We start from the raw sequence: 25982 nt of genomic DNA, 5'->3' as shown, positions 1-25982 counted from the left end.
TAGGTGCTTAATCATTTAATGATAGTTGTATTTTAATATGCTATCTATAGGTGCTTATTCATTTGATGATCTTTACAAGGTTAATGATATCCGTTTATTCAACATTTAAGAAATCATGGATGTTTAGAAACATATGAAGAATGGCAAGCTTGCCCACAAGACGCAAGCACCATCAAGACAATTCATGATATCTCTAGTGCATTACAATATTTATTACTAAATTTGTTTTTAATTGGGATTGTATCTTAAATCATATGCCTTCTCATATGGCCACTTGTATGTTGCACTTTCTGATGCAACATCTTTAAAATGTTATTTTAAAAAAATGGCTTCAAATCAAACAACAAAGTATATATGACAAATATAAAACATAGAACCTGGTATGCACTCATATATTGCAACACATGCAAAATCCAGAAGTTTGATTAACCTTATAAAGTTTGTATTAAAATTTCAAGTGGATGATGAGCTAACCTGTCAATCAAATGATTTGTTCTCAAATCAACCATAGCACGGTATCTAATTAATCATGGTTGCAAATGTAGTATTACATTCAACATAACTTAACATATTTGTTAATACTATTTTAAATACTCGAAAACATAAAACAAATAACTATAAATCCATGTGATTACTGAAAATCATTTCATAATCCATCTTTGATTTTATTTTCTTAGCTTGGGTGTAAATATTTCCAAGCTTTTCATGGGTGGCCCAACCTACATGGTGTAGTAGATATAGATTCAATTGTAAACTTCCAACCATAGCAACTTAACATGTTTATAGATTGTCCCATTCAAGCACCTTCTTCCACTTCCACTTGTGGAGATTTCTGCTTGGGTGGCAAGACAAGAAGAAAACAGTTTAGCTTTTGAAATAGTTTAGCACTTTGAATGCAACCCTGCTGAGGTTCTTGTTGTTGCAAGCTTTTCACAAAGGCTTAGTGATGATTAAGACACAATCTCTTGTGCTAATTCATTGACCTTCTCCTCTTCAGACACAGGTTCGAAGCCCTTCCATGTTAGCTCTATTAGCTCTTTATATATGAGCGTTTGATTGATTGGCATCCATCCCATCCAAAGCCTTCTCTGCCATTATTATTCTGTCTGTTCACTTCCTGCTGACAACCCCGACTCTGATCACACCGTCATACGGAATCTGTAGCCTGGTTGTCCAAAGAGCCATTGTTGTGTGAGGATGAACGGGTTCCATGCTTGGTGGTTCTCTGTTCTTTCCTCTCTCTGGAAGGAGAGGGCGACCCAGCAACCGGATGAACGGCTGCTTCTTCATAGGTTTGGGATGCAAGGTATGTGAGGGCGGTCACGACGTCTGCAATGAGGGGCCGGGTTTCACCTTGTTCTTGAAGGCACATGGCGGCTACAGCGAGAGCTTGATACAGTCCTCGCATGGGGTACTTTCCATGGAGCGACGGATCTGCCATCTGTGGGAACTTCCTGCGGTCCTTGAAGAGGGGCCGGGCCTGCAGCAGCAATGGCTAAACAGGTTAACAGAATTACAGAACAGTCGTTGGTTATCAGAAGCGCAGCAAAATGCTTACCCAGTTCACGAGGTTGTGCGCAGGGGGGGGTTTGGAGTTGTCGATAGCTTTTCTTCCAGTGATCAACTCCAGCAGGACGACGCCGAAGCTGTAAACGTCGGACTTCACTGTGAGCTGGCCAGTCATGGCGTATTCAGGAGCACAATAACCGTAAGTTCCCATCACCCGCGTCGAGACATGCGATTTGTCGCCCACGGGACCGAGCTTGGCGAGCCCGAAATCGGATAGCTTTGGACAGAAGCCTTCGTCCAGCAAAATGTTGGATGATTTGAAGTCGCGGTAAATGACCGGCGGATCTGCTTTGTCGTGCAGATACTCCAGGCCGCTTGCTGCGCCTGCTGCAATTCTCATTCTAGTGTTCCAGTCCAGCGCTCCGTTACTACCAGGTGGAAGGTCTGCAACAGTTCATTAAACATCTATAATATCATCATTAAGGGATGCTTAGCTAGTCTCTATATGATCATCAGGGTTCATCACACGTGAGTAGATCAATGGTGAGTACCAAAAAGGTGATCCTCCAAGGATCCGAACGGCATGAATTCGTAGACCAAAAGCCGTTGATCTCCATCAGCACAGTACCCAATGAGATTCACGAGGTTAGGGTGGTGAAGTAGACTGAGAATCAACACCTCCACAAGGAACTCCCTGTTTCCTTGCAGACCATTCCTATCAAGCTGCTTCACGGCCACAGTCTGCAGCAAAAAAACCCACCCCCCCAAAAAAGAAAGGAAGACGAAATCCGATTCAAGCACACATGCCACACGTAGGAAAAATTATGATAATTCCATCTTACTACTACAAACCTGGCCCGTGCTTTCTAGCTTGCCTTTGTACACCCGTCCGAAACCACCTTCACCCAGTAAGCACTCCGGCCGGAAGTTTCGTGTGGCAGCCGTCAGCTCTCGGAATGTAAACGGTTGCGCAGCCGCAATGTGCTTTTCACTGCCGGCTCTGAGTAGCTGCTTGCCCTTCATGTAGTCCAATGAAGAATTGGACTTCCGTCCTGAGCCACGAAGACATCACAAAAAGTTGTAAGATCGAGGCTCCATGCATCAAGATCTCATTAAAACAAACTTTGCACTTGCCATTGACCATTCTATACGAGATCAGTTCGATATAGAAACTGTATTTTGTGACCTGTTTGTAAATGATTGTTTTATGTCAAACAAATCACATGGAAATGCATACACCACCTCTTGCAAAACAGATATATGTACGGAAACCAAACAAGAAAACCCAACCCTTTTTGCCACCTTTAATGTTCCCTAATTAGGACCAAATCAGGTGACTCCATCCATAATAAAGCCCTATCGCTCTAACGAAGCCTGATTTAATCCCCTTGATCCTTGACACACTGGTTATTCCCCTAGTATAATTTGATAAGATCCCAACATTGATTAAGCTTAAGCCCACAACAGTGATGAGCCTTGTGAACTTAATCGATCTTTGATTAAGCACTTCAAGCCATGTTTTGAACCCTGATAAAACCTCAACCCATGATTTGAACCCTGAACAAGCTTCAATGAATTGAACCCATTAAGCATAAAAGAATGACTTGATCCCTGATTAAGCTGCAAAAATGACTCCTGATTGAGCTTCAGGAGTAGATTGATTTGAAACCTGATTAATTAGTTTCAAACAATCATTCGATCCCTGATTAAGCATTAGAAAATCAACTTTGAGACTTTGCTGATGGAAAATCTGTGCATACCTGACGGGATGGTTTCAGAGAGGGTATCAGGTGCGGTTGATTGAGACTCTTTCAGACTGCCAACTTTACTTGAAAGCTTTCTGGACCGTCTTTGTGCCCCACCAAAGCAAGTAAGCCAGCCGCCTCCTTGCTTTATTTCTCTGCCCATCTTTGTGTTGTCTGCTGCCAAATCAATGCCAAAAGCAGTGTAAGTCAACATCCCCACTTCAATGCAAAACAAGGGATGGATCAGAACCCACAGCATATATGATTAAGATTAATGATAAAGTAAACCCCATTTTTTCCCATATAATTCAATCAAAGCCCAGTTGATGCAATGTATACTCAACATGACCCATTAAAGCAAGGTGATCCAGGACCATGAATCATACAAAGCCCACTTCAATCAGGTACCCAGCATCAAAACCCACTACGCCAAATTTTCCCCAAAATAAAAAAACAATTCAAGAGAGTGCTATGGATAAGTGCAAAATGAGGACCTATTTGGTGAAGTAATTGTAGAAAAATAGCAGTACTGTTGCACAGGGTTGCACCTGATGAAAGCCCTGCTTGTTTAAGTGTTGTTAGAACCTTTTAAGCAGGAGAAAGTGAGCTTCAGAAATGCAAGGTGAGGCACAGAGACAGAGACAGAGAGACACAGAGAGAGAGAGAGAGAGAGAGAGAGAGAGAGAGATTGAATGGTGGTGTAGAGCCAAGATGGATCTCTTCAAGAAGACAAAGCAGCAATAAATCAAATGATTATTACGAGCAAAACCCAAGGTGAGGGGGTGGGTTATTTTGACATTTGAATGAAAAATGTCGAGGATGAACAGGATGGGACAAGAAGGTTGAGATGAAAGAGAGGAGGCAAAGGGGATCCCCAGAAACGGCAAGAGAGGGATAGGTGAGGACGTGGGAGGCGAGAGGGTGCTCACTGGAGAAGGTGGGTAAAGTAATGCCAAAAACACTGCAAAAGATCGAAGGAAAGGGCCAGGCGGCAAGCGCAGAGAGAAAGAGAGAGAGAGAGAGAGAGCGCTACAAAGAGGCCAGATATGAAGAGAGAGAAAGAGAGTGAGGGGCAATGGGCTCCAAGGAGAGAGAGAGAGCTGCAAGAAAAGGGCCAGGCGGCAAGAGAGACCTAGCTACAAGAGGCCAGCTATGGAAGACACACACAGAGAGAGAGAGAGAGTGGGGCAATGGGCTCTCTAGAGAGAGAAGCAATGGGCTCGAGATTGCCCTGTATCGCCACTTCGTGGCGTGTGTGTGTCTCTCTCTCTCTGTCTGTCTCAGACGGGATATGAAATCAAGGCAGAGAATAAGCTCAGAGAAGACTCCTCTGGAAGGATGTGGTCTCTAGAGAGAGAGGATGTAGAGAGAGAGAGAGAGAGAGAGAGAGAGGGGGGGCTCTAGAGAGAGAAGATAGGCGTGTCAACAATCGACTACAAACTTTTCGACAATTCCTAAAAATAAAAGCCTCTACTCGTCATTGGCAGGTGTAAACCGACCCCACCCCTCCTCCCACTACCCTTCACGAATTGCATCAAGTTGTGTTGGAACTTGTTAGAGCCCCATCCTCCATTGAAAAGCATTAGTGTGGCCAATAATGCTAATTAACCTCAATTTAGCTCATTAACATAGTGGATTTAGACTCATTACATATTAATTAGTTCAATAAAATGGTGGACCTCGCATCAATCTAATTCAAATGGAATATATTGTCACTAATTTGTATGTGAGTGTCTGAGTGAGTCTCCTGTACAGTAATTGCTCAAAAAGCCCACATTGAGTGTATCTTTTCCTTGCTTACTATGAGAAACATCGGCTGAAGTTTTGGCCTCACCTTTGATTGAACGCGAATGTCTCAGTGCGTCTCTTGTACGGTTAATTGCTCAAAAAGCCCACATTTAGTGTATCTTTTCCTTGCTTACCATGAGAAACCTTGGTTGAAATTTTGACCTAACCTTTGATTAAAACATTTGATAATCTCATGGCATGGTTACAGTTGTGTTTTTGTTATCTTTCAATAGAAAAACACCCATTGCTTTCAAAGGGCTGTCTTTATTTTATCTAGTTGGAAAAGAGTTTTTTTTATGGAGCACTTTAGTTCTTCAAACATAGTGGTTAACATGAATGACATTTTGATTTTGCATGAAGTTCATGTCATGTCCACATTGATTAACATTGAATTTCAGCTATGATTAACATGGAATTCTAGCTGTGCACACATTGGAAAGAGTTATGGTCTTGTCACTTTGATGGAATACACCAGTTCCAAAAAAAAATTCGGTTGATCTTACTCAAGGACATAATCCTCATATCTTTGCATTCCTTGGGCCCTTAAAAGCTATAGTATACAACAAGTTGTAAATTCATTCCTTAAAAGCTATAGTATACAACAAGTTGTAAATTCATTAGAGAAGAATCAAGTTGGTGAGTTTTTTTTTAAAGCAGTGAGATTGAACACTGTAAAATGTTTAGCTCCGTAGATTTACTTTTTTTTAAAAGCAGATTTGATATCAAAGTTGAAGGTAGTATGTTGAATGTTTTTAGATGAATCATATGCACGAATTATGTATTCACATAAGCCACATTTTTGTCTCCCTCCCTGACTTTATGACTATCATTCACACCCATGTATATTGACTTTTTAAAAAATCTTCTTAAACTCTCAGCCTAATGGCTGTATATTTCATTTCAAAACTTTAAATTGTTAAAAGAAAATAATACTAACCTTCATCCACCAAGCTATGTAGTTGAGTTTTAAATTGTTAAAAGAAAATAATACTAACCTTCATCTACCAAGCTATGTAATTGAGTTTTATACAGCTTCTATAAGTTTCTTCTCTCTCTCTCTCTCTCTCTCTCTCTCTCTCTCTCTCTCTCTCTCAGAATCTCTCTATCTCTTCTCTCTTTCTCTCTCTAACTTTGAGATCTCTCTCTCTAACTCTGAGATCTCTTCTCTCTTTCTCTCTCTAACTTTGAGATCTCTCTGTCTAACTCTGAGATCTCTTCTCTCTTTCTCTCTCTAACTTTGAGATCTCTATCTCTTCTCTCTTTCTCTCTCTAACTTTGAGATCTCTCTCTCTAACTCTGAGATCTCTTCTCTCTTTCTCTCTCTAACTTTGAGATCTCTCTGTCTAACTCTGAGATCTCTTCTCTCTTTCTCTCTCTAACTTTGAGATCTCTCTCTCTAACTCTGAGAGAGAGAGAGAGAGAGAGAGAGAGAGAGAGAGAGAGAGAGTAGCTATTAGAGAGTTATATACTAGAGAGAAGAGACTAGCTATTAGAGAGTAAATAACTCTCTACTAATAGCACAAAGAGAGAAGAGACTAGTTATTAGAGAGTTATATACTAGAGCGAAGAGACTAGCTATTAGAGAGTACATAACTCTCTACTAAGAGCAGAGAGAGAGAGAGAGAGAGAGAGAGAGAGAGAGAGAGAGTAGTTATTAGAGAGTATATAACTAGTCTCTCTCTCTCTCTCTCTCTCTCTCTCTCTCTCTCTCTCTCTCTCAAAAAGAGACTAGCTACAATTAAATTCAAAACGTGTTCTTTTTGCTACTCAGAATGTTGTCTAAAAGTGAAGCCTCGATCTTGTTTTTCTCCAACTACTGACAATGATCTTGTAAACCATTTTTTTGAAGCTATAACTATCATTGTGTGAGCTTTTGCTCAAAGTTCTCCTTTGAACTATAAAGTCTCAAACCAAACATGTTGTAATTTTCCTAAATCTTTAAACCTTTTCTTTTTATATGGCATTTCACATCCCCCCAACCACCACAACACAACATCTAGTTTTATGATCCAATTTTTGTTTGCTTTGTTAAGTAAAGACAAATGCTATCATTTATGAAAAGTATCTATACATGCATCCATAGATATGTATGTCTGGTCTCTTGATCCTCATAGATATATCATTGGCTCGTGTTTGTACATACTTTTTGAGTATGTTTCAAGATATATCTTTTGTTTTTAGATCGTTCATAACCTTTAGTGTTATAAGAGTCTTTATTTTGCATGCAAAAAGTATAAGGTTGTCTAATCATAACACTAAATATAAGGTTCAAATGCGGCACAATCATGATTAATGGAATCATTTCCACACGTAAGCATACTTTTCAAACATAATATTTAACAAAAGCACCCACGTAAAAACTATACTTACCAAGACTAATGGATGAGAAATGGATTATTATTAATGGAATAATTTCCATGTAACTATAACTTTCAAATGTAATATTTATATATAAAAAAGCACCCATGTGAAAACTGTACTTGCCAAGAATAATAGATGGCTTCCAATTATGTTTTAAACTTTAAGTAACTCACACGCCATAATCTATGAAAGTCCTTGTATAAGAATAAGCTAATTGCCTTATCATAGGTAGGTGGAGCTCCTAATTAATTGATTTGATGATTAATTTAGTTCACAACAACAAGATATGGATTTATTAATATTGCATGTATGGAAAAAATATTTAGCACTAATAATTCTAGAAAATTATGCAAAGTGGGTAAGACTAGTGTTCATGGTGCACTTCATTGTAAGGGATAACTCTAAGCTGTTGAAATATACAAGTGAATAGGGTGTGTGTGGGAACAAGCTCTTGGATAGAGGCTGTAAAAGAGGAGATGTAATTGTGAAAGAACCTATGAAAAGGTTAGAAGAATCTACTGGGAGAGAATAATGGGTAGCATGAGGGAATTTAGGAGTGTGGAGATATTCTGGGAGATATTCAGGGAAAAGAGAAGAGGTGGAGAGAATCAGGCAAGAGGTGGAGATATTCATGGAGTAAATCATGGAGAAATCAATGGGATTTGATGCTTGATGTAAACTCTATAAATTGAGGCATAGCCCTAATGAGAATTTGCTGGTTTTTGAGTATCCATGCCTACATTAATCTATGTGCTAATTATTCACTAATTATGTCTTAATCATTTCTTAATCACTTTGTTAATCATGTTGATTCTAGTGTTTGATCCACCATAGCTCATCATTTTGCTCAAATTTCAACATGGTATCAGAGCCATGCCTAGAATCAACGAGATTTATGAGCCCATTAGTGAATTAATTAGGATTAGTAGGTAATTAGCAAAAAAATCAATTTTTAGTGAGTTTTTCATCTTCCCCTTCACCCCCAGCCAGTGGAGGCTCTCTAGCACTTAGCACACATCACATTAGGTCAAAAGCTTTTACCACTAGCTAGCTAACATCTATGGCTTCAAGCCTATGTAAAAAACGCAGCAAACCGCCGTCAGGATGCGCCGATTTTCGCTGATTGCTGGGCGCCGTTTTTCTGAAGCAGAATGGAGATTTCTTCAAGCTCAAGTCAAATTGATTCAATTCCTCCTAGCCCAAGGTGTAATCAAGCATGCTCTACAAGCTGGTGAAGACAGAAATCAATTTCATCAAGTCTACAGAGAGATCCAAGCTCTTCATCAAATCTGCAGGTGACTTTGGTAAAACAGAGATTAAGCTTTCATTATTTGGTCAAATCTTGTGTTTCTTGGCTTAATACTCTACTAGACTCATTGCTATTGATGCCTTTGAAAGCATTTGAGCTCATTTGAAGTGGAAGGCACCAGATCTGAGCTCCCCGCATACTCTGTTTTCTGCACACAAACCAGAGCATTAATTTGCTAATCAGTGATTAATCAGTGCTAATCACTGTACTTTGGTGCAATTGAGGGTTCAAATTAACCATTAGGTATCTGATACAGATCCCTATAACTTCAGATTTCAAATCGGAGTTGGTTTGATACTCCAACCATCCCGTACAAATTGGTTACCCTTAATTTAGTGTAATTTCTGGGAAAATTGTGCTGATAAAAATTGTGAAAATCATCATTTTGCATTTAACCCTTGGTTAATGCCTGTAAATCTCACTCAAATACAAGATTATTCACAGCCAGAGTTGCATTTGGAATGTGCATGAGAATGAATGCTATACGCATTATGTATTGGGCACATTTTATCAGTGTAAAAATGGGAACAGACACTGCCCTTGTCCAGATTAAGGCAAGAGGTAAGACCTCCCGCATAAATTTGGGTTTGCATTGCATAATGATACAAAATAAACATAAAAAGCCCAAAGGAAATGTCAGCAAAACATTGAAACATGTTGCTCACATGGAGCAAAATGACCTGACGGACGAGCTCATGGCCCCAGCCATGAAAAAAGAAGAATATCTCTTCCCAAGAAGAGGATCCACACCGAGAAGAAGACCTGAAGGAAGACATGGACATGAGAAGAGAAGCTGCCACGAGAAGAGAAGCTGCCCCAAGAAGACTGAAAGAAGAGACGGACGCGTGGAGAGAAGCTGCCACGACAAGAAGACTGAAGACAAGAGAAGATATGAGGCTCCAAAGAGTGAGGAGCCATGTGAAAATCTCTGAGAGAGAGAGAGAGAGACCCCACAACCCAATGTAACCTGCCCCAATAAAGTAAAACCACCTCTGAGCCACCGATGATGTAGGCCACGTGGTAGATGTATGTGTGAGCACTTTAGTCAAGGTCGCGGGCACTTATAGTAGCCTTGGACACATAGAGAGAGAGAGAGAGTGTCAAGGACTATGGAGTTTAGGGACTTGAGGCACTGGTCGCGGACTGTCAAGTAAGAAAGAAACTTGATACAGGGTCCAGGTGTGCTGAGATAACTTGAGGGGAGGAGTAGACACTGGTCGCGGACTATCAAGTAAGGGGAGGCAAACTTGATACAGGGTCTAGGTGTGCTAGAATTATTCACTTGAGGGGAGGTGTTGAAATATACAAGTGAATAGGGTGTGTGTGGGAACAAGCTCTTGGATAGAGGCTGTAAAAGAGGAGATGTAATTGTGAAAGAACCTGTGAAAAGGTTAGAAGAATCTACTGGGAGAGAATAATGGGTAGCATGAGGGAATTTAGGAGTGTGGAGATATTCTGGGAGATATTCAGGGAAAAGAGAAGAGGTGGAGAGAATCAGGCAAGAGGTGGAGATATTCAGGGAGTAAATCATGGAGAAATCAATGGGATTTGATGCTTGATGTAAACTCTATAAATTGAGGCATAGCCCTAATGAGAATTTGCTGGTTTTTGAGTATCCATGCCTACATTAATCTATGTGCTAATTATTCACTAATTACGTCTTAATCATTTCTTAATCACTTTGTTAATCATGTTGATTCTAGTGTTTGATCCACCATAGCTCATCATTTTGCTCAAATTTCAACATAAGCTAATGAGTGGCACCACTTGCCAAAGTTTATTTTAAAAAAATACCCCCAAGAGAATGATACCCCGATTCATGGAACCTTTCTCATATTTGAAACATTTCTAGCTCACGGTAACTAACTCTTTTTAAATGTTATATGCTTTTTATTTTATATGTTTGAACCTTAATCTAGTGAAAATTGAAGTACCCCACTAAAGTTTTCATGTTATTTAATCTTAAACATTGTACACTTGAATAGTTGTGAAATGATTGTATGGTTCAAGCTATGATGAACTTACAAAAATAAGAGTTTGCTATCCTCCTTTGGTCAAGTTCATCATTTGGTAGAAAACTTGGTGATCATATATAAATTAAAAGATACTTTTAGGATATTATTATAGACAAAACCCTAGGGGCCATGCTATTATAACCTAGTTTTCTATGATTTACACCAAAAAACATTGACACTTACATGACAATTTATGGCCATTGTAGAACCTATATAAAAGAGTGGAAGCCTCACTTATAGCTCTACTTAGTGGAGGGAGATAATTGTAAGAGAAACCCAATATAATTGGTGAGGCTATGAGGTAAATCTCAAACAAATTGGAATGGTTTTTTTGTGAAATTAGACATATAGCATCAGTATATCATAGGTTGGTGTTATGGTGGAAAATAGTGTGCTAATAAATAGTTGTATATAATGCTTTAGTTACACTCATTTTTACTCAAAATAGGCATTGAACTAGAAAAACCACACATACCTTGCTCCATCAATTCATCAATTGAGAGGCAATGTCTTATGAGCAAATAAGATTATTAGCTAGATAAAGTTCTAATTTACATTTGGTATTAAATAGATGACACGTAGAGGGTGCAAATTGATTGGATAGATACATGAAGGGTTTATGTAGTAAAAAAGCAAATGTTTCAATAACTTAAGTCCTTATGACTATTCCCAAGTGTCTCTCATGAAATGAAATAGTTGAAGTATGTGGCAATATCACTTATGACACGAAGTATGTATTCCCAAGTGTCTCTCATGCAATGAAATAGTTAAAGTATGTGGTAATATCACTTATGACACGAAGAATGCATTTGAATTAATTATATATTCATTTTTAGACAAAAGAGAGAGCCCCATTACGATATTTGGAGGGGATTATTTTCTAGAGAAGAATCCATCCATAATTCAAACATATTGATATAAAGCTTTATTTCTAGTAAGAAACAATATTAAATGGAAAGTTCTACCTACAGCCTTGCTCAAATTGCTATAAAGGTAGCATACATCCTCACAAACACCATAGAAGGAATCTTTTTGCTTGAAGTCACCAGCATTAAAGCAACATTTACAAATGAAGAGGGAGATACTACACATGAAGCATCAAAGAAAAATGTGATGGATTGACATGGGGCTATCTGAAAGTTTAAGCCAACACGTGTCAATTGGGTGGATCATATGTGAAGTAAATAGGTGTCCGAGGAGCTAAACTCACTAATGAAGGAACAACTAAGGATTAACAACACCAATTAGGAACAATGGCCCAAGATATAAACCTCATCAAGTAAGGGAAATTCTATTATAAAATATTTGAGGTGTATAGCCATCTCCCTTTGCCTTTGAGAATCTTATTCTCTTCTAGAATCACCCGTAAGATTAGGAAATGCATCCACATGCACATGGAAGATTGTGTTCCTCTATAAGATCACATTATTTGCAATCAAGACATTGTCTAAATATCTTGGGGGATACCCCATCAGGTGGAATGTAGACAAAGTGATGCTTCTAGAGAAGCATTTAGTGGTGCTAGTCTTTGGGCAGGTCCTTGGAGTGTATGCTCTAGGGAGTAAATATTACTTAGCCTATACCACATATGGATTAACATGTGGGATCAAGGATCCCAAGATGCTAAGTGAATATTGCAAAAGGGAGCTTGTCAAATTCACAAGACCAAGAGTTTCGCCAGTTTTACAATTGCAGGATGATGCCGAGCCATATTCAAAGAGGGCAAGGCATCACGCACTAGAGGATACTAGCGGGCAGGAGCAGGAGTAATAGTAGACTCCCATGTCTTGTAAAAAATTGGTCTTTTAATGTAATACAATGACACTTCAAGCTATGTTCATTTCTTCTAAAGTAAAACTAATGATCATGGATCTATGGGTATTCAAATCTTTCCATATCTTTGTTTTCTTTATCCGCTAATCAACATTGTGAATACTTACATTAGATGCCCTCCATATATGTTGCTTTTTTTCTCTATTTGGAACCAATTAAAATATCAAGTGGCTGATTTATAATTGTGAAGCTTATTAAAGAATCAAATTTTGTGTGTATGTGTGTGATAGTGAGAGAGAGGGCTTTTAAATGTGTGTGTGTGTGTGTGTGTGTGTGTGTGTGAGAGAGAGAGAGAGAGAGAGAGAGAGAGAGAGAGAGAGAGAGAGAGGGCTTTTAAATGTGTGTGTGTGTGTGTGTGTGTGTGTGTGTGAGAGAGAGAGAGAGAGAGAGAGAGAGAGAGTGAGAGAGAGAGAGAGAGAGCATATTTAACATCTACTCATAGATTATGACATCCAAGATCCTACTAAATAAGGGTTAATGTTATACCTCCTCTTGGAGAGTATAAAGAGCTGCGATATTGTAGAGAGAGAGATAGATAACTACCAGCAATTGCAAGATTTAAGTGGAAGTGCTCATAGTTACTGCACTTACCTCTCAATAGTTGCACTTGGAAGGAATCAGTTGAGCTCTCATTAGTTGCAAATGGAAGGAATCAATTGAGCTCTCAAAACCCATAATTACATCTCAATAGTAGTAGCCACTTGAGCTCTCAAAAACCATAATTACCTCCCAAAAACATAATTGGAAGGAATCAATTGAGCTCTCAAAAACCATAATTACCTCTACAATACAGCCATTGTAGAGAGAGAGAGAGAGATAGATAACTATCAACAATTGCAAGCTTTAAGTGTAAGTGCTCATAGTAGTTACTGCACGTACCTCTCAATAGCTCCACTTGGAAGGAATCAGTTGAGCTCTCATTAGCTGCAATTGGAAGGAATCAGTTGAGCTCTCATTAGCTGCAATTGGAAGGAATTAATTGAGCTCTCAATAGCAACAGCCACTATATGTGTAGAGAGAGAGAGAGAGAGAGAGAGAGAGAGAGAGAGAGAGAGAGAGAGAGAGAGAGAGAGAGTATAGAGAGAGAGAGAGAGAGAGAGAGAGAGAGAGAGAGAGAGAGAGGAAGAGATGGTTGTAGAGAGAAAGAATTGTGGAGGGTGGGGGAGAGAGAGAGAGAGAGAGAGAGAGAGGGAGGGAGGGAGGGAGAGTGAAAGTTCATCATGCTCAATTGGACCATTTTTGTTCCAATAGTGACACAGTGAAACAGATCACGATCACACCATAATGACAATGATAGATCACGATCATAGTGACAGATCACACCATAGTCATGATGTTACTCCTTAAAATTACAAGTTTTTAGGAGATTTCAAAGTTCTCCCAAAACAGTGTGACATCACGATGATAATACAATAAAATTACAAATTTTAAGGACGTTTCAAAGAGTTCCCAAAAGCAATTTCCTTGACACCACTTTTGGGTCCACCTTACCTTGCTTTCACTCAAGAATAATCTCTTCAAAAGGTGATCTGTATTCTATTATCTAAATTATTGGTTTACACTTTAGTCATCTCATTTGGATTAACTTCTAGACTTTCCCTCGAAAATGTAGTCAATATGGGTAGTTCCTACCCCTTACTCTATTGGGCACAGTCATATAGCTTAGATAGGCAATGTTGGCTAAGTGGTCTAGAACCATTGAAGTGTTAAGCGTTGACCAAACAAGGCAACTCTTTTGGTGATCTTGCTGGGGAACTATGTTCGATCTAGTTTGGGGGGATTAGCTAGCTGAGAGGATGATTGCTTGCAATTAGTCGATGTGAATTTAGAAGCAGGGATAGCCTTATCCATAGTGAAGAACATAGGGTCACTATGTCTAAATAGGAGCTTTGACAAACAACAAGTGATTATTAGAAGTTGTGTACATGATGGAAGTTATATGGAGGACTCATCCAGAGCAATGCGTCATCGATGCAAGTAGCTATGGGACCAAGAAACAATCCATGAGCATCCTCAGAAAAGACCCACGAAAGACTATGTTGTTGAGTTCAAAGCACTCTTAGTGAGACTAGATCAAGTTGACAAGCTAGTAGACCTACCCTAAGATAATGGTTTGTGGGTGGTGTATGGACATCAATTCAAAGACAATAGGTGGCCTCGTCTAATTTAGAAAGTTTGATATTTGAATAAGTGGTAGTAGGAGCAATGAGAGCAATAAAAAAGAACCTAGTCTCTGCAAACTTTGAAATTTGATTGTAACTAATTAAAATATCAAGTCACTGGTTTATAATTTTGAAGCTTATTAAAGAATCAAATTTTCTCTGTGTGTATGTGTGTGACAGTGAGAGGGGGGGCTTTTAAATGTGTGTGTGTGTGTGTGTTTGTGTGTGTGTGTGTGTGTGTGTGTGTGAGAGAGAGAGAGAGAGAGAGAGAGAGAGAGAGAGAGAGAGCATATTTAACATCTTCTCATGGATTATGACATCCAAGATTATACTAAATTAGGATTAATGCTATTCCTCTTCTTGGAGAGTATAGACAGCTACCACATTGTAGAGAGAGAGAGAGATAGATGACTATCAGCAATTACAAGATTTAAGTGGAAGTGCACATAGTTACTTCACTTACCTCTCAATAACTGCACTTGGAAGGAATCAGTTGAGCTCTCAGTAGTTGCGATTCGAAGGAATCAATTGAGCTCTCAGTAGTTGGTGATTGGAAGGAATCAATTGAGCTCTCAAAAAGCATAATTACCTCTTAGTTAGCAGTAGCCATTGTATGTGTAGAGAGAGAGAGAGAGAGAGAGAAACAACTATAGAGAGAGAGTAAGATATGGCTGTAGAGAGAAAGAATTATGGAGGGTGAGAGAGAGAGAGAGAGAGAGAGAGAGAGAGAGAGAGAGAGGGAGGGAGGGAGAGTGAAAGTTCATCATGCTCAATTGGACCATTTTTGTTCCAATAGTGACAGTGGACAGATCACAATCGCACCATAATGATAGTGATAGATCACAATCATAGTGACAGATCACACCATAGCCACGATGATACTCCTTAAATTACAAAATTTTAGGGGGTTTCAAAATTCTCCCAAAACAGTGTGACATCACGATGATAATACAATAAAATTGCAAATTTTAAGGAGGTTTCAAAGTGCTCCCAAAAGCAATGTTCTTGACACCACTTTTGGGTCCACCTTACCTTGCTTTCACTTGGGAATAATCTCTTTGAATGGTGATCTGTATTTTGTTGTCCAAATTATCGGTAGTCATCTCATTTGGAATAACTTTCGAACTTTCCCTCGAAAATGTAGTCGATATGGGCAGTTCCTACCCCTTACTCTATTGGGCACAATCAGATAGCTTAGATAGTTAATACTGGCTAAGTGGTCTAGAACCATTGAAGTGGTGAGCCTTGACTAGACACATCAACTCTTTTGGTGATCTTGTTGGGAAACTATGTTCAACCTAGCTTGTTGAGAGGATGATTGCCAGTTGTTGAGAGGATGATTGCCAGCAATTAGTCTCGATGTGAATTTGGAAGTAGGGATAGCCTTACCAATAGTGAAGAACATAGGGTCATTGTGTCTAAATAGGAGCTTTGATAAACAACAAGTGATTATTAGAAGCTGTGCACCTGATGGAAGCTACATGGAGAACTCATCCAAAGTAATGCATCATCAGTGTAGGTAGTTGTGGGACCAAGAAAAAATGGTGGCACAAGCCATAGAATGCTAAGTTCTAGAGGGAAGACCAGAAAATCAGTAAGGAGATGTTGCACATCAACAAGAACTTGTGAGGGAGGCTAGGGTCCAAGATCAAGAGGAGCAAGAACAAGGAATTCAAGAAAATCAAGAAGCTCAAGCAAGACAAAGCGACGGTGTTGAACAACTCGAGCATCAAAATAGGGGACAACAAGATCAAAGGGAAGCCTGAAAACTCCAACCAATAGCAATGGAATTGAATACCTAAAGTTCAAGGGAAAGATTTATGAAGATCTGGATGCCCATGTTTCTCACCCAAAACCACATCCTACAAGGGCTCCAGTAGCCTAGAAAGTAGAGTTCTTTGTAATAACACTAAGTGGCAAGGCTACTAGTTTATATGCATAGTATGGTCTAGAGAACTTCCGGATGTTTGATGAACTCAAAAGTAGTCAAAACAAACTACATAAATCATGAATATGGTAGTTTCTAAGGACTAGCCAATACCTAAATTAGTAATAAGGCATCTGAGACAAACACACTACTCAACGTTTCCCTGTACTCAGCTTTGCAGCTAGAAGTGGCCACAGTGGGTTGCTTCTTGTTGAGCCATGATATACATGAATCACCAAGGCGCAAGCAAAAACCACTCATGGATGCTCGTGTGTCGTCACATCCAGCCTAGTTTGAGTTTGTAAATACATGCAACTGCAATTTACCCCCTTGGGATAAAACAACCCAAAGTTCTTGGCACCCTTTACGTAACAAAACAGCCGTTTGACATATTTCCAATGCTTTATGCCTAGGCTATGCATAAAGCTGCTTAATACTGAGACCCCATAGTAAATGTCACGTTTGGTGTTACATAAGAAGATAAGGCATCTAAACAGCTTCTTGATACAGGCCAGCATCAAAAGGGTCATATGCATCTTCAAGACTAAGTCGCAAACCAGGTTCCATAGGTGTAGCAACAGGTTTGCATTCTCCAAGATTGAACCTCTTTAACAATGCCTCTGTATTGTGTCTATAGCATAACAATGCCGCCATTAACACTACCGAAACTTAATGCCTAAATAATAGTGCAATGGGCCAAGATATGATATTTCAAAAGACCTATGTAAAGCAGCTTTAAAAGCTAAAATATGATCATCATCATCAGGGCCTTTGAGAAGCTTGTCAATTTATAGCACAATGACAAAAAAATCATCTTTAGTCCTCTTAATCTAGAGGGTACTGTTAGTAGGACTATTGCAAAAACCTTGTGCAACCAAGTATGCATGTATCTTCTCATACCATGCTCTGGGAGCCTGCTTAACACCATACAAAACTTTTTTCAATCTGTATACTTTTGATTCCTGACCTTTCTGAACAAAACTTTTTTCAATCTGTATACTTTTGATTCCTGACCTTTCTGAACAAAACCATGAGACTAAGATACATAGACCTCCTCATGCAAATCTCCATTCAAAAAAGAAATTTTGATGTCTAATTGACCTACATTCCAACCTTCATGTGTTGCTAATGCAATGATACTCCGCATGGTAGTCATACGACATGTGGGTGCAAAGGTCTCACCATAGTCAATGCCTTTTTCATGTGTATAACCCTTTGCAACAAGCCTTGCTTTGTATCGCTCACTACAGTCAGATTTACGTTATTTTGTGCCAATAATCTTCTGCCATGAGGCAAATCAGACAACTCCAAAGTACCATTTTTTAGCACTCATCCATTGGTTTGATTCCTTTTCTTCATCAAAGGAGATAGATTCCTCTTCATTACATAAATTGGCAATAAGAGCATGACCTGTGTCAACATGAGGTGCATGATGCGAACCTGTACGTGTTTTTCTAGACAAAGGAGTGGTTAATTTGCTGTCACGTAGTGTTTGCACCAGCCATTTTGGCATACTTTTTGATTGCTCAATTTCCCTTCTTTTCTCAACTGCATCATCCACATTTGCCTTCTGTCCTCATCAACTGCATCATCGACATTTGCCTCATTAATGTGCTAGGGCTGAAGAACATGCTGATTTTTAACGTGTGTGGGCTGATTTTTAGAATTCCTTTGAGTACCCAGATGCTCTACATCAATGTGTTCTACATTGAACCATGGAAGAAGAGTGTTGAATATGTCCTGCGAACATACATTTTGCTATTTTTTACACAAAAGAAAGGGCTGAATTGCATCATCTCTACTCACAAGAATACACTTGGTGGCGGGATGATAGAGATGGTAACCTTTAATTTCCGAGCTATACCCCACAAAAATACATTTAACAGCCTTATCGTCAAGCTTGCACACAATAACAAAAAATGCATAAGTGAGCCACGGAGGGTTTTTTGCCATTCCAAGATTTAAAGGCGTAATTGTATGCAAAACCTTTGTAGGACATCTATTCGAAACATGTGTTGCACACATAACTACTTCCAGCCAGAAACCATGAGGTAACTAGTGACTTCTTTTGACCATATAACATGCTATCTCCATGAGAGGCTTGTTTTTTACCATATAACGTGCCATCTCCATGAGAGGCTTGTTTTTGCATTCAGCTACACTGTTTGCTGAGGTGTATAGGGCACAGTACATTGGTGTTTTATCCCATGATCAGCCATGATACTCCCCCCCTTGATCAGTATGCACGATACTAACCTTACATGTAGATACATTTTCAACCATAGCAACAAAGTGCTTAAAGCACATAAAAACTTTGATTTGTGTTTTAATGTATATAACAAGGTATGTCTAAAACAACCATCAATGAATGTGACAAAATAGAGGTAGCCCCCATAGATGGTGTCCTCATAGGACCACATACATCACTATATATAAGCTACATTGGACAGTTCTAGCTTAACCATCTTTGGGAAATGATAGGGGTGTGGCAAATCAAACACCATGTTATGCTTATCCAAATGCAGCAAATTGCCAAAGTTTGGGGATGGGCATGAAGTGAGCTTCTTCGAGTGGGATTTTTTTGACAACCAATCTCTCTATAAACCCATGTCTTCTCTCTCTTCTCCCCTCATCCCTACTCCCACCTCAGCCTCGCCCAACCCAACCCAGCCAGGCCACCTCCTCCCCCCTCCAACCCACTGCAACCAACTCCTCCCTCTCTTTCTCTCTCATGCTCCATATCTCTCTCTATCGTCTCTCATCCCTCTCTCTCTCTCTCTCTCTCTCTCTATCTATCTATCTCTCTCTATGTATATAAATATATATATATATATATATATATATATATATATATATCTCCCTCTCTCTCTCTCTCTCTCTCTCTCTCTCTCTCTCTCTCTCCTGTCCCTATCTCTCTCTCTCTCCCCCCTACCTCTTGATCTCTTTATTTATTTATCTCTCTCTCTCTTTATCTCTCAATATTTCTCTCTCCATCATTCTCTATATCTCACCTTCTCTCACTCTTTTTTGATGCATTTTCTTCTTCTCCCCCATCTCTTCTTCTCCCTCTCTCTCTCTCTCTCTCTCTCTCTCTCTCTCTCTCTCTCTCTCAAACACAGATTTATTTGTGCACAAATACTCAAAATCTTAACTTTAAGGAGAGAATAACTATTGAAGGAAAAAACATACAATACCATACTTGCTGAAATAACTTCATGTACGTAATTAAGCATCCTAGCGACAATCTAAGTTTAAGAAAAAAACACACATTTATTAGGTATGAAAAAGTCCATAGAAATGAGAGATCTCTACCAAAATGAGAAACTCCACACATAGAAATGAGAGATCTCTACCAAAATGAAAAACTCCACACATTTACATCTTCTAGTTACCATGATTATTCTCTTTTATTCAATTCATGGCAAGATGATATGGTCTACTACCACTTCTAAACTATGTGTCTTTTTCTTGCACTTTCTTCCCAAGCTTCTCTCGAAGAATGGATTCTTCATTATCGCTTATGTAGCCATATGCATTCTAACTCCCTATTGTAGTACTCAATTTCATATTCCATTGATACACATCTCCATCTTCAAACAGATCATCTTCATTGAGTTGGTTCCATAGCTTTTGTGCTTCTAGACTCTGCTTTATATTGCGCTCTAACACTTTACATCCATTCTCGCTTTTGTCTTTCATCATCTGCACCCTTTGCTTAGACAAGATTGTGGAGATGGCTTCTTTGATGTTTGGCATAGTGTTGCTTGAGCTAGACATGCTGGAAGGATGATTCTCTGTAAACATATTCTGGCCTATAGGAGTTATTTCCATCCTCATTTATTATGGTTTATGGACACCGCTTACAGTGCACTGTCTTATTGTCTCAGCCTATAGGAGTTATTTCCATCCTCATTTATTATGGTTTATGGACACCACTTACAGTGCACTGTCTTATTGTCTCAGCCTTCTAATCTCCAGAAAAAGTGTTGTAATTAGCCTCTGAGGCCATATGATGCACTCAAGCTAAAATGTATAGCCAAAGTAGCTATGGTGCCAAAATAGCACAAGGGCCAAAGTAGCCTAGCATAAGGGGAGAGAGAGAAAGCTGCTTAAAAATTGTACCCAATCTAGCATCAAGGGGGGGTGTTGAAATAAGTGATGCTAGCGTGCCAAGTCACCTAACCAAAAAAATTTCATAAGCATAAAGTACCTAGAGTGTGTAGCATGCTCTGAGCTAGGACCGTGTGAAACAACAACGCCATTCTTTAAACCTGAGTTTAGTGAGTCTTTAGCAAATAACATACATAAATATGAAAATAGATATAGTAGAGACGACACCAGATGGGGTCCCAAATTACCCACTGAAGGGCCCCCTGCAAGAAAGAGTATTTGCTCTATTTCTTCTTCTGGAGAATTGTATATACAAGTTGAACTGTGTCCACAAGAACGAGCGGAAAAACTGAATGACTAACCGCCAAACGCAAGGAGAAAGTGACCAAATGTTGGGTAGAACTGTGCATAAGCTTTAGACGACTTGGAAGCTATCTTCAAGAGAGATGCACCAGCCCAAGAGCGAGAGAAGGTGTGTTGAAAAAGTCCTGAAGAGATTGAGCTTCGTTGCCTTGGGCTGAGAGCACAAGTATGGTTGTAAAAATGCACAGGCACAAGCCTAGGCACACATGCTTGACTTCTAATGATAATCTCTAGTTTATATCTGATGATTTATGGCTGAATATGCCTTGCCTTTTTATATGTTTTAGGGTGCCTAGTCGACTGCCCCTTAAAGCCTATCGGTTGGCAAAAAGTTTCCACAACTGGCATTAATGCCTAGTCGACTGAATCTAGACATGGTCGGGTTGCTGTGCAATTGATTACAACTAGCATAAGATGCTTGCAACTAGTCGGGTGGTTGCCACATTTGGCCAACTGAGCCCAAGTCTACATGGGACTAGCCGATTGGAGCCCCAAGTCAAAGGACCTGGCCGACATGGTCTTGTAGGCATGGCAAGGAGTTGGCTACCCCTTGCAAGGCTAGCCACCTCTTGGGGCTAGCCCCAAGAGGCTAGCCCCTTTCTATATGCAATGTACTTATGTGCCCTACATGCATCTACTGCTATGGTTGACATTTGCATGCCCTTTATGATGAACACTCGCTAAATTCTCCACAATGGATTAAGAGGACTGACCTGACACGGGTTGGGAGATTGACCTACATAGCTCGTGCCTGACATGTCTCAGACTGGGCTCACAAAGGGGTCATGGCATATGACAAATAAATCCTAAAAGGTACTATTTTGTAAATGATTCTTGCACTGTTGATGAGCCAATTTGTCACTGTGTACCATAGTGCATGGGTACACATGACATTCTCTCTTGCTTAGCTTGGCGGGAGGTTCATAGCTTTGAGGTAGTCTGCCAATAACTATGGATACTCAAGGAAGAATTCTTCATCTGGCCAAACAGCTTCATGGGTTCCTCGATCTTTGAACTTTGCATAAAATTGGCAAAGATGTCGTCGAGAACCATGCTTCCAGTGATGTAAAAGGGTCTGCTCAGCCTCTATTACCTCTTCTTCATTGACCATTCATGGTTGCTGCTCTTCTGGAACATTTTGCAATGAAGGTCCAAGATAAGGCTTTAACCAAGAGACGTGGAAGACGTGCATCGTCCAACTATCTGGCAATCTGAGCTGCATGGTGACGTTGCTTATCTTCTTTATGATGGGAAAATTCCCAAAACTTATGAATGGCAACTTTGGACAACGCTTGCCCACTTGCTTGAGTCTTTGCTTGATGATCCTTAAATATACCCATTCACCTTCTTTAAAATTGATGTCTCTCGCGACTTGTTTGCCTATTTGGTGTAAGCCTCTTGAGCTTTGGTAAGACGCTCTTTGACGGATTCAATGATGGTTGAAAACATTTCTATCATCTTGTTGGCTTCCAAAGAAGGAGCGATCATTCTCGTGAGAAGGGATGAAAATCTTTGACCAAAGGTTGCCTCGTAGTATGGAGTTCTGCCGACACTAGATGATGAGTGTAATTGAGAATCGCCTATACCAACGAGAGATGAAGCTCCCACTTCAACTTTTGATCATGGCAGTACGCTTTAAGCACATCGAAAGCCAACGCATTGTAAATCTTGGTTTGGCCATTAGTCTAGGGATGGAATGCACTGGACAATTGTAATTTGGTACTAAAGTTGTTGAACAGAGCTCGCGAGAAGTGAGATGTAACTTTGGGTCCCGATCTGAAGTAATGATTCATGGCAAACCACAAACAGGATACCAATATCGGAGAAAGATCTGGGCTATATCTTCTATTGTGGCTATCTGTTTGCATGGTATAAGCATACAAAATTTACTGAACTTGATCAACTATCGTTATACACTGAGTATTCCAAGATCCAGTAGATGCGAGAAGGGGTCCAACAAAATCCATCAAAATGTCATGAAACGAACCCTCAGGAACGAGCAATGGCTGAAGCAACCCTGCCTATTTAGTATGAGACACTTTCACTTTTTGACAAATGGAACACGGAGAAACATAGTTGTACACATCCATGTGCATCATCGGCCAATAAAACGATCTTTCTAACTTCTCCAAGGTACTCTTGATCCCACGATGACTGCCAATAAGTGAATCATGGGCATCATGGAGGAGTGCCGGTCTTTTCTCCACGAGAACACACAGTCGACCCTTGTACAAGAGCCAACCATCTTGAATGTTGTAATGACCCGGTTCGGAATAAAGGGCCATACGTTTCCAAATTCTGGACAATCTACATATTGTCTTCATATTGTCGAAATCGTTTCCTTATATCTCCAACATAGTGGACTCCTGTATTGTTTGAATACTATCTTTGCAACTCAGAGCATCTGTGACAGGGTTGTTCTTACCCGGTACATACTCAATCATTTCGCCAAAATGTTGAAACAATTGACTCCACCAGTGTTGTTTATTGCTCCACTAGGCACTTGGCATAGTTTGTAACCACTTCAAGGCCTGGTGGTCTGTCTTCATAGTAAATTCCCTTCCCACTGTTTCAAGGTTGTGATAACCCCTAGCCACTCTTTGTCACAGACATAATAATTTTTTTCTGCATCATTCAGCTTTTTGTTGTAATACGCCACTGGTCTACCTTCTTGTTGCAAAATTGCTCCTATGGCGAGATTACTAGCATTGATGATTACCTCAAAAGGGTCATCCCATGATGCAAGTTTAAGAACTGGAGCTTCGAAAGCTACCTTTTGCAAAGCAAAGAAAGCCTCTAAAGCCTTACCTGTGATTGAAATTTTTATGTCTTCTAGTCTTCACGCCCTTAAGCAAATCTGTCAATGGTGCTGCAAGGTTAGAAAACCGATCCATATGCAAGCTATATGCTTGGCACAAGCCCACAAAGGAATGTATCTCTTGGGCTGTCTTTGGAATGTCCCAATCAAGGATTGCCTTTATCTTTTCAGGATCAAGGTGAATGCCATTGGAACCTATCACATAGCCCAGTTTTGAACTTCTTGAACTCCAAATATGCTCTTCTTTGCATTAATGTAGATTTCGTTGTCTCGAAAAACCTGCAAGACCTTCTGCACATCTTTCACGTGCCGCTCTACAATGGCAAAAGAAATAAGAATGTCATCCAAAAAAATGAAAAGACATATACTGATGAGTACAGCAAAGACTCGTGACATCATCTTGTTGAATGTTGCCGGTGTATTGGTCAAACTGAAAGGCATGTCCACAAACTCATAATGCCCTCGTTTTGTTCAAAAGGCATGACCACAAACTCATAATGCCCTCGTTTTGTTCGAAAGGCAATTTTTGGGATATCAGCCTTGAAAATGCAGACTTGATGATAGCCACTTTTGAGGTCAATCTTTGTGAAGTACTAAGCACCATTGAGCCTTTCAAGGATGTACTCTGTCCTTGGAATTGGAAACTTATTCTTGATTGTCAACTTGTTCAAGGCTTGGTAATCCACACAGAGACGTGCGGTCTTATCTTTCTTTTGCACAAACAGAATCGATGTAGAAAATGGAGAGGAAGAAGGCCTAATGAAACCAGACCTCAGCAAACTGTTCTAGTTGCGTCTCCAACTCAGCTTCCAACGTGTTGGAAAGACGATATCGATACGATGGTCCTCATGGACGAGAGGGTGGGGGTCTTGGTGGAAGATCATCTCTCAACAAGATGTCCTGAAACTATTGGAGGAGGCCGCTCATCTAGGGTTCTAATGGAGTTGCGGTGCATGTCGCTATTTGTCATGGGTGGACATAGATCATCGTACACTCGGCTCCGTTTTTGATATCTCTATTGGCTTGAAGGTGGGAAATAAGTGGGATACCTTGAATACTCCGATCCCCACGAATGATATTAGGCTCACGCAAACCTTCGATGATTGTGAAGGTGTCTTGCCTCCAATGAGGAATGGGTGCATACTGGCAGAACCACTGAATTCCAAGGATCATGTCGCACCCAAGGAGCAAGACAATGAAATCCCTCTGAAATTAGCCCTTCTAAATTGTGAAGGCAAACTGTTGAGCTTTCTAAGAAATATGAGTACGTAGGCCGGGAGTAAACCCTTCCACGTCCAAATGATATGGCACAAGGCCACATTTCATCTTGGTCGCCAACTGCAAAGAGATGGCATCTTTTGAACTGCCCATGTCGAAGAGAACAGCAAACTGTTTCCCCTTCATTGTGCCATAAGCTCTGATAAGACCTTTTTGATGCTCCTCAACTCCACCCTCCTACCACATTCAAAGCGAGAAAAAGATGAATAGCATTGGTGGTTGAGGGCGGGGGTGGAGGGGGTGGTACAGCTATGGCAGTAGCCATTGTAGAGGCTAGTTGTTTGCTCTTTTTTACTTGCGATTTGGTACAATCCTTCTTGGCATGTCCCGTGTGGTGGCATAAAAAATAACAGTTCTCTTTGAAGTACTGTTCCTTCTCATCTGACTACAGGAATCTTCCAGTAACACCCTCCTTGATCTTTTCTTCAGGGGTCTTCTTAGGTCCATCTTGTCGCTCCTTCTCGGAGCTATTCTGGCCCTTCTTCTTTTGATCCTTCTTGTTGTTGTTGTTGGGAGCTCCCTTACCTGACAACTGGTTAGATGCCTGGTTTTGCTAGTTGGTCTACGTCTACTGAGGTTTTGGGGGTGAATGGAGTGGTCTTGGGCTTGCCTCCATTGAGCATCATCTCATGATTTTGTGCAAGAGTGAAAGCCATGTAGGTTCAAAATTTCAAACGGGGAACCGAATGGTTGGATCCAATCCCCGAATGAACTGCTTGAGCTTCTCCTCCTTGGACTTCCCCAACTAAGCTGATGTGATCACG

The 25982-nt window shown here is 40.0% G+C and overlaps 1 protein-coding gene across 6 annotated transcripts; it reads right to left on the bottom strand.

Annotated features, from left to right (window-relative positions):
- Positions 1 to 631: 631 nt before the first annotated feature.
- LOC147635987 (putative serine/threonine-protein kinase PBL7) lies at positions 632 to 4337 on the bottom strand. Of its 6 annotated transcripts, none has more exons than XM_086801416.1 (6): positions 3749 to 4337; positions 3270 to 3431; positions 2362 to 2561; positions 2061 to 2250; positions 1559 to 1953; positions 632 to 1495 (listed from the first exon to the last, which is right to left on the bottom strand). In XM_086801416.1, exons 2-6 carry the CDS (start codon positions 3415 to 3417, stop codon positions 1148 to 1150), a joined length of 1281 nt encoding a protein of 426 aa, XP_086657542.1. In that variant the 5' UTR covers positions 3418 to 3431; positions 3749 to 4337; the 3' UTR covers positions 632 to 1147. The 6 variants fall into 6 exon arrangements, with proteins under 6 accessions (XP_086657542.1, XP_086657541.1, XP_086657540.1 ...); XM_086801415.1 differs by having other exon boundaries at positions 3270 to 3428; XM_086801414.1 differs by having other exon boundaries at positions 3803 to 4337.
- Between the last annotated feature and the right edge of the window lie 21645 nt (positions 4338 to 25982).

This window comes from Cibotium barometz, chromosome 8 (assembly GCF_041138505.1).
Source record: "Cibotium barometz isolate CiBa-2024 chromosome 8, ASM4113850v1, whole genome shotgun sequence".
Lineage (NCBI taxonomy): Eukaryota > Viridiplantae > Streptophyta > Polypodiopsida > Cyatheales > Cibotiaceae > Cibotium > Cibotium barometz.
The sequence above is the reverse complement of the archived record's forward strand: the minus strand, read 5'-3'. Positions and strand labels throughout refer to the sequence as shown.

Coding starts and splice junctions, on each gene's coding strand:
- LOC147635987 (XM_086801416.1), bottom strand. CDS start 3,417: ATGGGCAGAGAAATAAAGCAAGGAGGCGGCTGGCTTACTTGCTTTGGT. Junction 1,954..2,060: donor CTTGGAGGATCACCTTTTTG/GTACTCACCATT, acceptor GAACTGTTGCAG/ACCTTCCACCTGGTAGTAAC. Junction 1,496..1,558: donor CGCACAACCTCGTGAACTGG/GTAAGCATTTTG, acceptor TAACCTGTTTAG/CCATTGCTGCTGCAGGCCCG.